General features: G+C 42.6%; 1 protein-coding gene across 2 annotated transcripts in view; it reads left to right on the plus strand.

Moving 5' to 3' along the window:
- znrf3 (zinc and ring finger 3) overlaps positions 1 to 17,842 on the plus strand; it is a 67,283-nt gene that overhangs the window by 33,280 nt on the left and 16,161 nt on the right. For both annotated transcript variants that reach the window (XM_085295315.1, XM_085295314.1), the window contains exon 2: positions 3,922 to 4,044. In XM_085295315.1, coding sequence (XP_085151441.1) covers positions 3,922 to 4,044 — 123 coding nt within the window. The remainder of the gene's footprint in view (positions 1 to 3,921; positions 4,045 to 17,842) is intronic.

The raw sequence follows: 17,842 nt of genomic DNA on the forward strand, positions 1-17,842 counted from the left end.
GTCACTTGTTTGACCATTAAGGATCTCTGAGTGAAAGATGATTGTGTGATGTTCTTATGAGTCATAATGTGTGAAAGTGTTTGAAAATATTTAGATTAAAGTATGAAATGTATTCATCCAGTGTTGCTATAACAGCCAGAGTGAACTGGTGCACTGCTACAACAAAGTTTGCGTCAATTTCCATTTTATACCAGTGCTGAATATTAACAATGTCTGCAGGTGGTTCTCCAGACGGAGGTGTAAGATTGGTCGGTGCCGGGCTGTGACTAGCTTGAGTGACAAGCCAAGTTCAAATCCCCGCCAGGACTTTATTGCGAGTGTGGCTTGTGTAACAAGATATTCATGTGAAAGGCTGCCTCCCCAAGGGGCAGGACAGATGGGGTAGAACAAGAGACGCCCCCTTGTGGTACTTAGGGAGTGCCTTATGCCTTTCCTCCAAACCTGGGGTACGAAGCAACGGAGCAAAGTGGAGCACTTCGGTGCTTCCAGCAGGCTGAGCTGGTTTGATTTTTGGGGCCTTGCAGGGAAAGCTAGCAGTTGGAACACAAGAGAGAACAGTCTCTGTCTTATTGTGTGTTCGTGGAACTGCGCGTGTGCGTGAACGCACGTTTGCATATGTGCTCGTTAATCTTTTGTCTGCTCGGCCAGTAGCTGTGACCCACTTCGCAAGATCACCTCTCATCTCTCATCCAAGTCCGAGCTCCTTTTCCTTTTGCTCCCCATCCCCACATCCATCAACGCATATACGTCAACATCTGAGAAAAGAAAAAAAAAAAGTCTCTGTGGTGGAGATAATGGTGCAATGGCCAGCCTCTAAAATAACAACATGGTGCACAACAACAACACTGTCCCATTTGGAGTCCAAGTGCCCCCGCACAATGGCCTAGTGTTTAGGGACCAGGGGCGCAGGCGGGGCTCCCCACCACCATCCAAGCTGTCAGACAAGCCAGAGAGGGAGGTCATAATCACAGTGCAAGCAGGGCTACGCTTCCCGGTCCTCATGTAGATCCACCACAACACTATCTCTGAGTCTTTCCCATCTGCACGCTTGCACCTTATCTAACATAACATCTAAAATGTTACCTTAGTTGACTGCAGTGTGCGGTATGCACAGAGCAGATGAGATGGTATGATTTGTACAGTGATGACATGTGGAGGGGGGCAGGTCGGGAGATGCTGGTTGAATGGAAAACTTACCAAGTTACGCACTTTAATCTTTGTCTTTCCCTTCAATTTTGCCGTCCTCCAAAAGCTGAGAGGGAAAATATGCTTTAAAATTATCATACCAAATGTGTATGTAATGTATACCTGCTCCGCCTGCCTGCTCCTGTCAGCCTAAGGCGAACGGTCAACCCGAGCAAGCTTTGCTCTACAACGAGAGAAAGGGCAGCTTTGAAAATCTGTTTTATGTGAAATCAGAAAGACAAGGTGACTGCATCCTGTGGATGTGTAAAAAGGTGTTTTGAGTCAGGAAAGCCTCGCTTGGTGATGACTTTTTATGTGTTTGCGCGCTGTTGCAAGAATGATCCACTTGTTTCAAAGGGTTGTGATTGAATGTTGGAGCTTAAGCTTTCATGTTTGAGCACACGTACTTTTGTCTGTGTGTGGGAGGTCTGAGGAGGAGGAGGAGGATTCAAGGATGAGGATTTTTTTTTTTTCCCTGTAAAGGTGTAATTCAGGCTATAAGAGAGAAAACGTGGAAAAGTAAGTGTATGTAGTATGAAAGGAGACTTATACTTACTTTCTGTCAGACATGTTAACAATGGTAGACGCTTATGTTAAAAATGGCCAAAGTTTCAAATGAGTTCAGCGGATGTACAAGTAATTATTAGAAGCCTAAATCAGGCTTCAGATTGCTCTAAAGTCCCAAAAAACTATATCATGATATGCTAATTTCATGGTGTAAACATGTCGCCCCATTAGGCAGTGGATTATGCTCACATGGGTCATGTAGAATGAGGTTAATAAAGTTGTGAAGTTGAAGTTTTGTAGTTTTGTAATTTGTCATATCGTAAAATTTATCGTTATCGTGAGAATACTCTGAAATTTCATGATATTCTGTTTGGGCCATATCAACCATCCCTAAAGTTAATCATCAAAAGTTACTTTAGTACAATCTAGGAATGCAAATAAAGAGCATAAATTGAGCATATTAGGTTTTTCTAAATGTAATTCTAACCTTGATACCTCAAAAAGCAAATGATTTCTGCTGTCTGCTTTCGTGCTATTAAAGCCGATTCCTCTTATTCAGATTTCCTCCCTAAAGGCAGAAAGAGAAGATGCTACCTTGTGGAGCTCTAGCATGATGCACGTTGTCCACATTCCTTTCCTGTGACTCGAACTTAGTCCACTTGATTTGCATTTGACCCCATTACTATTAGCTAAGTCCTCCCCCAAAACCCCTTCAGGTCAGGGGCTTGACCTCTCAGGGTTGTGGAACTGAAGTGACTGGGCACTTTCTGAATTTCTCTTCAATTGGCCTGCTGCACAACCAACCTGCTCCCTCTGCGATGAAGTGGGGTTCAAAGGTCAGGGTTCACCAGTGGAAGAAGGGTATCTTGGGTCATCAGCAGTAGCCCCCGGCCCAGAGTAGCCTAAGGCTCGGAGCCACAGATTGGGGTGCCGTGGTCACTGGGTTAATACGAAAGCGGCCTGCAGGTCATTTGGCCCAGTTCTAATGCTAATACGCGAGCTTGTCTTTGCTGTGTTGCCAAGGTGGGGAATTGATCCAGGATTTTGGTGACTCCACTTGGTTACAGTTTTTAATCCGATTTTTTTTCTTTCTCTTTTTTCTTTTTCCTGATAATTACAGCCTGACAGTCATGGCTGTCCTCTAGCCATTCCTTTTTTGGTTTCTTGATGTTTTGTGCTGGAGAGCTTTTATATTTTTGTGGGTATGTGAAGAAAAAGAAGGACACTTAATAACACATAAAATGTAATAAAAATATAATAACCTGTAATTACACGCTTAGAATGAATTTGGGTTTTTTTTTAGTTTTTTTTTTATCATCTTTTAATTTTCCTCATGACGTACACATCTTTTGGGAGTGCATTCTAGCATATCCACAAGATTGGTGATTGGATTAGCTTTTAGCCGTCTCCTGATGTCAAACTGTAGAACAGAATTTGTTGTTTTGTTTTGTTCTTATTCTTTGAAAATATTCCACTTTGCATTTTTCCAACCTTCTTCATCAATCAGTGATTTATGCCCTCCTTTATATGTAAACAATGTGAATGTGCTTGCTCTGCAAAGCAAAGAACTGGTGCATATTAGTGACCTTGTGTATGCGTTGACACCTGAAGTTACCTGATAGACAATGTTTGATGCTGCTCGAAGAAAATGTCAACATTCACTTTCCAATTTAAGAAGAGAAGATGCAATGTAACCAGTCACTGTGCATGTATGCACAAGCACAATAGAAATGGCAGCAGCATTAATCATTTCCAGCAGTAACAATGGTAGTAGACTTAATGCACCTTTCCCTAAGTAGAAATTCAGTAAAAATGTGCCTGATCAGCAGATCCATGAAAGCACATAAATCCTGATTTTGCTTATGTTGCTGCTGTTCTTTAAAAGGTCTTCTGTATGTTTAAATTCTGGATAAGTTAAGCACACAGAGAATAGCTCAGGTGCCTAATGCTTTTAAATTTCATCATAGGTTAAAAGAACATTATATTCCCTATAAATATGAGGAATGCATCCAAGAGATGTTTGTGCAGCTTTAAGCTTGTAATTTACCTCTTTGTGAGTCAAATTCAGAACGTGGGGATGCCAAGACCCTGAAACTTGATACATCATGTATGTCGGATGCACATTTTATTTTTTAATCTTGAAGGTTGCACATTCTGACTTTTCTAATGTGATACTAGCTCCGTAGCATAGAGACAAATATTTATTTCTCCATCTTATTGTCTTTCCAGATGCATCCTTTGGGACTATGTAATAATAATGATGAAGAGGACCTATACGAGTATGGCTGGGTTGGTGTGGTGAAGCTGGAGCAGCCGGAGTTGGACCCCAGTTGTCTCACGGTGCTTGGAAAGGTAAAGAACTGCTTTTTTATGTTTTCAAGTTTCCGTTTTGCCACCGTGTTAGTTTCTGAATTTGCCTTTTGTTTCCCGTTAATGTACATCCAATGACTATCCTTTCAGAAAGTTAATATATTACAGCACCTTGCTCTTTACTGTGCTACTGCAGGTTTGTTGAACCATGCAATAAAATGAAAATCAGCATTTAACAATGCAGGTGAGTCACTTTGACACCGTAATTCACTGTAAATTAGAAGCTAGCAATACTCTTTGATATTCAGAGCCCAAAAAAACACCTTGGATTTTGCCATCTTGGGGCACAAATATCTAATAATTTGATTACTATTTGCCTAAAATTACAATAGATTGTCACCTGTCAACATGCGAGTAAAGAAAAGTTATTTCCTTGCATTTGATGAAAATCCCTTTAAGGGTTTAGCTTTGATATAGTGCAGTCACTGAGACAATTCATGGAAGGATGGTTTAGTTTTATTTTGCTTCTTACTTCCCATTGTGGTCAGAACAAGAGTGTAGTGATCCCTCCCCAATCCCTATCCTCCCGCCCTCCCTTCCTCCAGTGCCCAGGCACCTCCAGTGGTATTTTATCGTGCTTTAATTAAGTGTTCCTCTTAATGGAATGTACCAACATTCCCCAGAGGATGAAATAAGGGAGTGTTGTCCATAGTCTCATTTATCCTGTACATTCCTGGTGACAGAAAGAGAGCAGCCATTCATAATATCAGAAGCCCACGTGCCATATAAACATCCTAATGGTGCACTTTGTTTGATGATGGTTTCTAGCTGACATACACTGAGACCTGAAAACTAATGTTATGCTCAGAACTCATTAACTGGATTTCATCAGCTAAGTAGTCCTTATCGTGGCAACGTGCCCACGCTTGAGTTTCAGCAGCACAAGTGGAAGAAATGGCACGTGAATAATACATTTAAACAGATGGTAAAACAGATATGTTTTCAGTCTATCAGATTTTTAATGGTAGGTAGTAGGCTGTAGTACTAGAAGTACAAGCAAAAACCTGACAAGGTCACAAACATCAGTCATTTCCCCTCCTGGTTTTTGATTCTGACAGTTTTCTATAAACGTAAAGCTGAATGTGTGTTTGCCTTTTCTGTAAGCATACGAATCATGTCCGTAACATTAGATCAGCAATTTAATACAAGCAGGTGCATTTTCAGAAGGAAGAGAGCGAATCGGAACGAGGTTGATAGTTTTTGTTCAGTCGTTCCCATCAGCTTGTTCCTTCATACCATGTTTAAAAGAAAAAATAAAAACACAGGAGAGACGGGATGAATGGAGGATACAGTATGCACCAGTGTCAGATTCAGATGCACAATGTTGTGGTTACGCGGGATGTGTCTTAGCCAACTGAGCCACGGGGACACCCCAAGTTAGAGAAACCCACACCTTCCGCTTAGTGGACCAGGTCAGAGCAGAGTCCTAATGAGCTGGCCATTTTTATATATTCTAGATCTGATCTTTTGCTAAGGGACACTGTAGCGGTGATGGCAAGAACTTTGGCCTGTGACCTTTTGGCCTCTAGCCAGCCTCCCCAACTTCTAGGTCACTCTTGTTTCCTCTGTGTGTACTCAGCCAGGACTATAATTAGAGGAGGGAAAGCCCATTGTTGCATCTTGACAAACCCTCGCCTGGGGCCTGAACACAGCTGGGTGCTTTGCGTTGGCACAAACGCTTTTGCCAGGCCAGACAGTCCAGTGTTTACCCCCTACCAGTCTGCTCCCTCTGCCCGACCAGCCAGCCAGACCACCAGGCCGCTATGCGCCCAGCCCCATTCCGGATACGATGCCCACTCCTGCACCCTCACCCCGCCTGGCCTGGCCTCGTGCTCGGCGGCCCCCACCCTTCTCCCGCCCTACCAGACTGTCCCCTGACTGAACCCAAGTGTGCTTTACTGCCACTTTGCCACCAACAGTGTCAGGGTCTTGTCTGGTCAATTTAGATTCCATTCAATTACAAAAACCTAGCGTCTAAATATAAACTGTCTGGGAACACTGGGCCCCCAGCTGTGCTTCGGAGCTGATCAACACTCACTGATGGGCATTCCCTCCTCTGTTTAGGGTTGGCTGAATTTGAGGAAGGGGTCCTTATGATCATTCCAACAGTTTTAAAAGCAACATTTGATGGAGAAAACATTTCTGAGACCTGATGAATCCAACAGTAGGGACAGACTGATGTTCTAGTGCTATGCTAAATGTTTAGCGCTGTAAAGTCTCGTTCTTGGTTCTGGATTGTCTTTAGCTGGAGCTACACAGGACATTGCTCCTCTGTGCTTTTGTGATTTGTACTCGGTTATTCAGCTAAGTGGCACAGGGATGTCGGGTTGAGCTCATTATTATAGAGAACTGCTCTGACAAATAAAATAATCGCAGTAGAGGAAGACACAGGAAAAGGGGTCGGTCATTCCAGCCTCTGAAGTCCATGTGCAAACTTCACTAAAGTGCTGGTGTGTCATATATATGTACACAGTTTTTTCCTGCACTTCCTGTCTGGTTCCTGTGAGAGCTCCAGGACTATAAAACCTCTGACCTCAGTGTGCCACAGAACTAGAGCCCCTCCCCATAACAGCAGGAGAACTGAGAGCAAATGGGCTCTCACTGTAGTGTTTGATGTGTTCTTTATCAGATTTGGCTAAAAAGTGCATTTGTCTTGTTTATAATGTCCTATGTCCGAAGGCCTGCCCTGTTGCTTTCACAGCGCCGTCTCTGTAACTCCAGCTTATCAACCCTTAACTTTCTCTGGGGTGTTTGTAAATGTTGTAAATCATGCTTACAGCTCTGCACACATGTATCCTCTTTCATGTTGAACTATTTATTGCAGCCAGTTACATATTCTTGGTTGTCATTTCCTCCTCGCTGCTCGACTTTCTCAGAATTGACCTCCCTCCCGTCTTCGCTACGCTGTCTGTTCACACGCATTCACTGCAATTTTTGGCAGCTCCTCTGGAACATGAAATCATGCCACTGGCCTTCATTGGGGGCGCAGACCCGTCGGTGTCTTTGTTGCAGTGCCAGCAAGAGATCTCTTCTTCCAGTGCTGCAGTGCGAGTCCAGTGGGCACTGGACTCTCACTCGGGGCGTTAGCATGCCGGCTTTCCTCGTTTCATCCCTCCCGAGTGTTCATGACATAAGTCCCCATCCCTGGAAGCCAGGAGAGGGAAGGCAGAAGAGTGTATGGGCAGAAAATTAAGGTAAAGAGTTCGGAGACTTGGTGTCTCAAAGAGATGACCTGGGTAAATGTGTCTGTTTGGTAAGTGGGTGGTTGGGGTTTGCATTTAGCATGGTATATATATTTTCTTTTTATATATGCACATAAGTAGCAAAATGGAACCTGTCCTCCCACACGGCCTGCTGCTTGTGAAAAGCAAGACTTTTGGCTGGCATAGCATGTAAATCTCCCTGGTATGTGCTTGTTGTGTGTGGCCTGGTGCTGGCCTTAACCAGCTTGTCTCTGAACCATGATCAGTTCCACCTTAAACGCCAGCCAAAAACAACAGTTCATCGCAGCGGAGCGCGACTGGCCATGAGATCGGCCGCTACAAAGCACTTAAAAATAACTAGAGCAACAAGAAAAGTTTCGAGACCTTTACTGACATATCCTCCCCGAAATAAAGCCAGCTACTTTAAAGTTTTTGCCAGAGGCATACCACCATAAAAAGTGTATCCTGTGTGGGCAGCTCTGTCTTTGACACACACACAAGCTTCATCTTAAAACAGCAGTTTCTCTGGAACAATGTGAGCGGGCAGAGGAGTGTGTCCTTTTCTACTGTGGTCCTGAAGTTGGCACTGTGGGACAGCAGGCCAGAGCAAACAGCTGCTGAGTCTTAGTGCTAAGTGGCTCTTGGACTCTAACTGTGTCTGGCATCTCAGCCAGAGCTGCAGAGAGGGTGGTGTGCGTGTGTGTGTGTGCGTGTGTGTGTGTGTGTGTGTGTGTGTGCGTGTGTGTGTGTGTGTGCGTGTGTGTGTGTGTGTGTGTGTGTGTGTGTGTGTGACGGCAAGGAATGATCGGGAAAGTGCACGAGGGCTACAAGAATGATGTGCATCTGAGGAAAAGGAGAGAGATGGGCATTAAAAAGAAAGACATGGCTACAGACAGATGAGTGCGATATTGCTGGCGACTGGCTCATAGCCTGTGGCCACATTAGCCATCCTAGACGCTATAGTTTTACACACTTTACTGTTAGAGGTCATCCCGAGGCCACGGCAATGCCAGTAGGGTGTCATGTCGCAGGCCGTGTGGTAAAGAAGCTTACATGCTGGATTGAACTGGCTCTATGTGGCCTTGTTTTCAGACTTTTTCATACGAATACTGTTTGATCAGTGGGTGTATTTGTGAATGTGTGCACGCTGTGGCTCATCCACTGTTTATCAGTATGGACATGGAGACCTAATGGGCTGGCAGATCAGCTTGTGTTTTGATGAAGATGGCTGAATGACTCACATTCTCTAACGATTCTCTTCTCACGCCATTTTTTTTATTTTTTTTGCCTTCTTCATTTCACTCCTTCTGTTATAGAAAAGACCTTCGTGAACAGAAAGAAGGAAAATTGCTGCAGTTCTACGCTCCGCGTTCTCCCGAGTGTTTTGTTAAATTGCAATTGATCTGCAACTTGCATAGGGACCGTTCAATAATGACGAAGCTTGTCTTTTTGTTCAAAGTTTTTAAAAGAACTCTTTTCTCAGAAGATCCATAAAGATGCATGATATCGATGAGACAATTTTCCCCTGCGATTGTGCTAAAACTTACGGGGGCTTATTCCCGTTCAGTTGAATACCGCAAACCGAAAGCCAGTCTTTTTGTTTAAATCAAAGCCGTTAACTCTGGCGACCCCAGTATGAAAAAGAATTGAAGGCTAAACTTCTTCAACTTGTTGAGTTTTCACCTAACTTTAGGGATTTGCTTTTTTTTGTCACTGAAACACGTTTTTGTCGAATTCGACGGCTTGCAATTTGAAACAGTTTCCACACATTTGAATGCAGATGCAATTCTATCTGAGACTTCAAATGATTGAAATAATAGCCAGGTGATCACTCAGGACTTAGTGTTCTGTGCAGCCTTATTAGCTCTTAGAAACAAATCATGAAGTCGTGAAAGAAAGGTTCTAGATCTGAAAGGAAATACTTGATGAACTTCGTGTTACCCTGATGGGGTGAAATGCACACACTAACTCTTTAGCTTTCTCTCCACCTGGCCCTCGCCCTAAGCACTCTGCACAAACACTTTCAAACGCGGCAGCGCGGAGGGAGGGATAGAAAGAGAAACTGAAAAAGAGAGGAGGAGCAGCAGGGAGAGAAGAAAGGGGGAGGAAAAAATAAATCTTGTGAAGCATGGAGCACTCAGGGGCCTGCCTCTTGGGTGCTTCTTTCATGTTTGTGTGCGCCTCAACTTGCTGATATTATCTTGGCCGCTCTTCCGGGTGGGGTGTCAGGAGAGGTTTCCACTGTGACCAGGCAGGAGCCTCTCTCTCTTTCTCCCTCTTATCTGTGTAGCCCCTTTTCAGACTCTTTTCTATTAACCTGACGTCCTCTGAACATGGTGGATTTATATCTGAATGAGCGCCTGAGTCACTTTTTTCTGGAAAAGTCATGACCGCAGTCTTACGCAGCCTGAGCAAACTTTTTTTTAGCATATGCATATGAACATTTAGAATCTATCAACATGGGATTTTTGGTACTGAAAGCTTTTTGATTTGCAGTTGTAGTTTACCTGCAGTCAGATATTTGGTTGTGTGCTGGTTACACTTGCAGAAATACAATCATCAAGCGATCTGATATTCCTTAAAGATAACCTAGCTTTTAATTAGCTTTTAAAAGTGATCTGCATTAGTAAACATTGACCTTTAGATGAAACAGGAAGTCCTTGGTCTCGTATCTGTCCCACAATAAGAACCGTTGCCAATTCAGGGTAAGGCTTCATACCTGGAAGTGCAAGAAGAACGATCCCCTTCGCAGCCTGTGTACAAGTTGCAGAGGCAGCACAGACAGCAAGAACCTGCTCTTGGTAATAACGGTGCAAAGAATGAAGTTTTGAAAGCATTCAAAACTGCGGTGACTCACTTGTGTTGGAAAGTTGATTAAAGCTGTAAAATAAAAATGACAAGTTAGAAATGCGATCGACAGCAAACAGGCATTTTAGTGGACCGATGAAACAAGCTGAGCTTTAAGTCTCCTCTCTAAAAAGGGCCTATGTCATGTGACATTCTGTAGACTGTATACTTTCCAAGCCTTTTTTTCCCCTGTTTGCATTCAAACCACTAATAATGGTGCAGTTTCCAGAGGCCTGTAAATAGTAATGCAGCATCACCTTTTTATTGCAGTCTTTGATTTTCTTGCAGTCTTGTTCCAACCTCCTTATTTTCTACCTACAGTTCCTCACTGTGTGTGAATGCCTAGTAGTAAGGTGAAGTGAACGTGGAGAGTTTTTTTTCCTAATGTATTTCACTCCGATGATTGAATTTTACATATAGACTCAGTGTAGCCTTGACTTCACTATCAGTTCTGTTCTGTATGTTTTGCTCCTTTTTCTGAGGCTAACATTAGTCTTGGACAGCAGCTCTTAATCTTTTACCAGTGTTGCACCACTCAAAGTTCCTCCTATATTGAGGAAGTACTTCCAATTTAGCTTATAACTCATAATAAAAGACCCTAAAATCACCCTGGCTCCCATTTTATGCAGGCCACAGGAAAAAAGAGGGTACTGTCTTCAACCTTTACTGGAGCTATAAAAAAAAAAGCTTCTGCAGGCTTCTTCTCTCTTAGGGTGTGTTGGAACACTCACCCATCTTCCTACTTCAGTTTACCCCCATCACCCCCTCCCAAGTAAGTCTCTCCCCTAAATCACTGCTTTGCCGTGTTTCACGGCACTTGGAGGGACCCAGGGGTCCCACTGCGCTCGTTTCCATGGTCACTGGGAAGCTCCTTGTGTCATGTGGCTCAAAGTGAGCCGTCCCTGGACCGAATTACCCAGCTTTCAATGGGAGGCCAAATGACCATTATTAGACTTCACAGCTAAGGCCTCTATTTAAAGAGAGGAGAAAGGAGCCCTGGGGACTTAAGATGAGAGAGAGATGGAGGGAGAGAAAAAGAAAAGATGAGGCAGGGGGGCAGAGAAATAAGGGGGGAGGAAGAGAGGAGGGGAGAAGAAAGTGCATTTAGCTCTACTATGGATGTTTCTTTTTATTTTCTCCACCTTTACACTGATTTTTGATCTTTATCACAATTGTTACTTAAAAGTCTGACAACAGCCTGAGCTTAAGCTGTCTTGTCTGTCAGACAGTGAGCAAAAAGACAAAAGAAAAGATGAGCCATGGAAAAAGTAAATCTTAGAAAAGATAGGACCAGACATCCACCCACATCAAGCAAAGCCTTGTCTTTTCTCCCTTCATCTCTAAGCCCGTTGCTTTGTATGGGAATGTGCTTGTGTGCGTGAGAATCCTCGTGTCCCGCGCCTCACTGTGTATGTCAGGGCCGTGTTGTCTGTACGGCTCGAGCCCACGGCCTGGCACAAAAGCTGGAAACTGAAGCCCCGAGGTCCCACACAGCTAATCTGATGCCTCTCCCTGCTATACATGACTCCAAAACTGAAGGGTTAGCGGGGGTGAAAATGGCATCCTGTTCTTGTGGTTCAAACTTTCTTTCATGCTTTGCCAGGGAGGCATGGTTAGGTCCAGCATAAGAAGATGGAGAAGAAGTGATGTGTGCCTAAGTGAGAGTGTGTGTGTGTGTGTGTGTGTGTGTGTGTGGGTTGATGTATGAGTGTCATCGGAGCTGGTCGTGCCCTCAGACAGTGAGGTAATGGAACAAGAGAAAGAGAAACATGTAGATAGGGAGGGGATATTGAATGGGAATGCACCTAGTAGATTCTGGGTAGCACATTAGTATTGTTTACTGGAGACCAGTATAACAATAAAGATCTAACATCTGGATAAGTGATTACATGCTGCAAGAAGAACTTGAAGAAGAAAGTCAGTGAAAAATTTATCGGATAAATATAAGGAATACAAATTTATCTGTAAATTTTTTTTTTACAAAATAGAGGTACATGAAAGACAAGGTGTGTGTGATCCAGAAATGGATTTGTTGACCAAAAGATATTATAACCAAGAGATGACTTGCTGAGAAATGACAGTGTGAGGTGTTTTATTGCAGTAATAGCTGAATAAACGCACCTTTATATGGAGGCATTAAGGTCATGCAATATAAAGGTTGGTCAAATCCTATTTGCAGCAGGTCCTGTGTTCTAGTTTCAAGTCCAGTGTCTTCATATAAATATTTTTTAGAAGCCCACAACAAGTAAAATCTAGTCATGAGAGGAAGAAAAGACTGGAAGAAGAAATAAAAAGGCTTTTTTATGTTTTCCAGTGCCATCAAACATCTCACGAGTCCTTCGATTTTTGTCTTGAGGTTTGTAAGCTGTCCCAGATTACTTAAAAGGAAATTTTTACATATCAAAAAGGATCTTGGCGTGAAACTGCATATGTGAAAATAGTTGTATCAAGACTTTTCCTTATTATAATTATCTCTTCTCTACTCCATTTGGAGGATACATGCAGTTGATGCCTTTTCAGTGTCGCAGCTAAGCAGACAAGTCGAATTTCCCAGAGGAACCCACCCGAGGGATTAATAAAGTTCTATCTTATCTCTCTTAAGTCCGTGTGCTCACAACAAATTGGTCACATTGTATCCCAATTTAAAGAAGAATTGTATTCTTCTTTATTCTACATAATCAACCACAGTCATCCTCCTCTGCTGACCCACTGTTAAGCTTTATAGTGGGGGAAGAAAGGAACAGTAAAAAAAAAGAAAAAAGAAGGATGCAAAATAAGGGGAATAGGGCCAAGTCCTGACCCGCTCTGCTGTTTGCCCAGGCAAAGAAGTGAGCAGGCAATGGCAACACCCCCAACCAGCAGGAGGATAGCGTATTACAAGAAAGAGAAGCAACAGCGGCGGTGTCTCTTTCAAGCGTGCAGGGGCATGGTCTCCTAAAGCAGCGTCGAGTCAGAGATTAGAGAAAAACCGTATAACTGGAGACGAATTACAGGAAGGGGAGAAGTAGCAGTTTAGTGAAACGCCTCCACTTGACTGAAATAGTTGCATTTTAAACGTTGTGCAAGTTCACAATATAGCAGCGTGGACACTGGGGACAACAAATATTGTGCTGTTGCTGTTTTGTTTTGTAGAAGAAAAAAAAAAGAAAAGAAATTTCGGCACAACTCCTCTGCCTTACTGACTTTAAAGCGGTCTACTGAAAAACAGCCATACTTCTTTACTTCATGTACCCTGTTAAACGCTTGACCAGTAAGTTGATGATTTCAATCACTAGTTTTAAATCTTTTTCAGTCCATCACGATATTCATTTTGTAAATTAAGGTTGCGTTTTGCATAAAATAGACAACAAAGGATGACAAGCTTCAGGGCATTTATGGTGGCTGCCTTGCGACTGACGAGATGCCACCATGTGAGCGTCAGTCTCGTTCTCATCTGAGGTTTGTAAAAAACACTGGTGTAACTGTAGCTACATCCATGTTTTATAGACACCTGCGTCGGCTGCGTATGGCAGGTACACCTGTATGTGTTGTGGTTAGCAGCTAGCCCGGGAGGCAGAACGAGATGTTTTTCTCTTTGTTTGCAGCTAAAAAGGCTGTTGACTGAGCGAGAGCTTTGGCCGTCTTTTTCAGCTGCGTCTCACGTGCAGTTGATGTTACAGCTGTTGCAATCAATAAAGCTGTCTGCACACGCTGTCTAACAGTTTATTCATTCATATTGTACTCTGATTGGCCACAACATTAAAACCACTGACAGGTGTAGTGAATAACCTTGAATTTACATTGATGTTAGTTGACATGTACCACCCATGGGAACAATGCTGCAGACCAAGCACACCCCGCCCAGAGTAATGGCACACCTCAATGGCAGCGGCATCCCCCAGCAAGACAATAGAAAAAGTGATTTATAAACAGAATCAGTTTTTTAAAAAAGGATAAAAAGTCTTTTTCAAAGTGATCAGCTAAACCCGCCTGACCTTCTGTTTTAATATTTAACTTTGTTAGTTTGAGGTCAGTATCCTTGGCAGTCAGAGAGAAACACTAGTATTGATCTGTTATGTGCCAAGAGCCTTGCAGGAAGGAAAGCACAAATGTAGTGTGTCATCCCAGGCCTGCTGTCTTCTTTAGTTTCATCTGACAGCTCTCTTCAGTTCTTCTGCCTTTGAGTGTTCATTTAAAAAAATCCTTTAAACCCTTTCTAGAAGCTATAATCTAACTTGTATCATAAAATCACTCTTCCATTCATTAAAGTTCTGTGAGGCTGATTAAAATGACGGAAGGCCAAATTAACAATCAGTAATACTAGTAAAATCCCACCAATGAATAACAAGTGGGATTATAGTCCGTCTTTTCTAGTCATGACTTCTCCCACTTTGGCCCCAACGGCTTCTTTTAGACACTAGGTGGAGAAGAAGCTTTTGAGAAGTAGTGTTCTTGTTCCTAGCTGGATGCTTGTTTATTTTCCTGTGAATCACAAAGGGCAAGAAACCAAAACCGGTAAGAAAACAACATGGGAGGGACGGAGAGGAAAAGTGGAGGAAATTTAATTAGCGGTTGTCCATTCCTCCGGTCTCAATGTTTGGTCTCAGCAGGGCAGAGCAGTGGGCAGCGGGAGGAGAGAAGACTAAAAAGCATCTTGATTAGCGGCAGTCTCAGTCAGTGCATTTGTGTGTGTGTGTGTGTGTGTGTGTGTGTGTGTGTGTGTGTGTGTGTGTGTGTGTGTGTGTCTGACACCACAGGACATCAAACCACAGGGAGAGATGGGAAACGCTGTCTGTGGTGCAAAACGGGCAAAGACGAGCTCGTGTATTTTTATATACAGAGAGAGATAAAAATGCGACGTATTCTGCGAAAAGTTCGAGTTCAGTGATTGCACTTCATCCATCATTTGTTGTTTATTGTGCCTTCGGGACACACATAAGAAAACCGAACCATTGCTCAAATTTCCCGCCAAAATAAATGTAATTAAAAAGAAAAGCAAGCATAAAACGAGGGCCATATTCAACTCGATGCTTCATGAAAGTCTCTCATTTTGTAAAAACCACAGTGTATCCTAAGTAATCTTTGTTTTTTCCCACATGATGACAAGATAATGAGATTTCATTGTCTTTTTTACATAATTCTGATCGAGGTTTTTTGTGAAAACATGTTTTTTTTTTTGTTTTGTTTTGTTTTGGTTAATTCAATCTGCTATCCGTGTTCAAAACAATTGCGCTAAAAACGGCAATGTTATAACATTCAAGCGCGCATTCTCATCTGGTGTTTACGGTGTTTCCTGGAAATTATAGCCATGGGAGAGGGCTTAAAGAGAATATGACGCCACTGATAGGTGAACATACTGTTGACTGTTGCACTGAATAAAATTCATTTAAAAATGGTAACATTTGAAGCCAATGTTTAAACGTTACGGCCTTCTCGGCCGAGATTCCAAGAAATCTGTGGGGATCCAAAAATGTGTTGTTAACAGACACATGCCACAGATTGGCTTGTCGGTGGTGTCACTCGATGAAACATGAGTCCTTCACGAAAATCAAAACCGCCATTTTTTGAAACCAGGCGACGAGGGGAAAGGCTACACTAAAAACAACAATGTCGTCCGAGTTTGACAAGCAGGAGTTATACCATCGCCTCGATGTCCTCCATTGTTGTGGTGTTCATGCCACGTACAAATGACGCCACGGTACTTTATAGCATTGCTATACAGACCCCATTAGGTGGTCCTCGATTGTAATGGAAAACAAGCAAAACTGAGTGGAGCCGTGCAGGTACTAGTGGAAAAGGGCTAATAGTGTCTCAAATTCACTGGAGAAAAAGACACCAAAACTAAAAAACATGGGTTAGTTGTAATCTTCTTTGTTATTTTTTTTCTTCTAGGAAGTGAAGTTTATAATTCCTTCCTATAAAGTGACATGCAGCTTAAAGATTTTCACAGCAAACATGATACTTAGTATATGGGTTTTGATTACATGCTGCTTTTTACAGACTGCAGAGTAAAGGTGCATTCCATTTGAAGTGGGAAGTTTGAAATTTCAACTTCCAGGTTGGAATTTTCAGCTGGAATGCCCCCTCATGTTGGATTTCCCACTTGGAAAGTCCACCAACTCTGACTTTGCAATCCATGATGGCAGCAGCAGCGCTCATATTTATATTACTGATGGACAAAAATGCAAACTTCTTACATGCTTCTCTCTTTTAAATGTTTCTGAATAAAATCATGTCTACATGTGGGGAAAATGTGAGTTCAGCCAGGCAGAATCGAATCAACAAATAAAGAAGAGAAAATTGATCCGGCGTTTAATGCCTGGTACTTTGTGTTTTTAAGGTCACATTTTGAACAGAGACTAAAGCAAACACCCACAACTGTTTGCCAGCATTGAGAACTGATAGCTTTTTTTTATGGCATTACTTTTCATTTTGGATTCTGTCAGAGCTTTATGAGTTTAGTTTAGATAAGTCAGGACTTGGTATTGTAGATAAGTGTGCATGAGCACGACTATGCATGAGTCTTATTATGAGGGACAGGGAGCACTCCCAACTACACCTCCCTCTCTCTCTCTCTCTCTGTCTGTCTCAACTCTTTAATGGGGTCGGCTCCTTGCCAAGTTCCACTGGCAGGCCTCCTCAGAGGTGCCCCCTCACACACCCATGCACACACACACATATTTTGATAGCACAGTTCACTTGTATAATGCTGGTTATGCAATAATGGGTGAATGGCCACCCAATATTGTGCGCTGAGGCAGATACAGAAATGGAGAGGGGACACTGGTGTCCCACACATCAGCCATGGAGGGACAAATCCCAAAGGGCCACTACAAAGGCGGGCTAATGGACCGCCCCCAAAAAATCTGTTTTTTTTTCTTTAGTCCAGCAATATCAAGAGAGATAATGAATACGGCTGATTTTGTCAGAAATGACAGATGATGTGTAGTCTTTGTCCACCATAAACCTCAGAGTAGTGACTCTAGGTGAAAGCTCTTTGCCTCCTAAGGAAACCTGGAAATGTCTGCTTTTTCTGCCTCACTTTTTACAATTTTTCAGCTCTGGGGCTTCAGTGCAAAGAAAGTCCTTTGGCTGGACTTAGGGGAACTGATTACAGTGTCACAGTGACAAAGATAGTCATTTCATGCTGTGTGTGTGTGTGTGTGTGTGTGCATGCGTCCTGGTCAATTATATGTACAGCACAGAGATGGGGTCAAGGGTCAGTGTACCTGAAGTTTGTCTGATAGTGAGTTCATTATATCTGCTCCAGATTTCTACATCTCTCTCAATCTGTCATCCTGGACAAATCTCACAACTATTCATAAATACTGAGTCATAAAAACAAAATGTGTTAAATTTGGTCTAATTCAAGCAACCTTACCATGAAATGATTCAAATCAGGATCAATATAATTAAATTAAACACACAAATTACATACTTGCACACATCCTGCTTCACAGCAGGTTTAAGGGTTGGACCACACATTTTATTTGAATGTTTCTTACTCAGCAGGTTGTAAGTCTTATTGTTTGAGGAACAAAACTGTTTCTTTCATGTTTATTACAAAATGATAGAAAATCTCTGATAGCCAAGCCTGTGAGCTATCTTAAACCAACAAATGGCTAATAGTCATTAATCTGGCAAAGACAAGCAAATATATGCCACCCAGATATTTTTCTAGAAATTGGCGAAGCAGGGAGAAAAAAGCAGTAAAGACCTAACTTGTAAACATCAGATAAAAGTGTGATTCC

The sequence above is a fragment of the Mchenga conophoros genome, linkage group LG12 (genome assembly GCF_057382185.1).
Source record: "Mchenga conophoros isolate Kocher_MC1m ecotype Shallow Benthic linkage group LG12, M_conophoros_male_GT1.1, whole genome shotgun sequence".
In the NCBI taxonomy this organism is placed as follows: Eukaryota; Metazoa; Chordata; class Actinopteri; order Cichliformes; family Cichlidae; genus Mchenga; species Mchenga conophoros.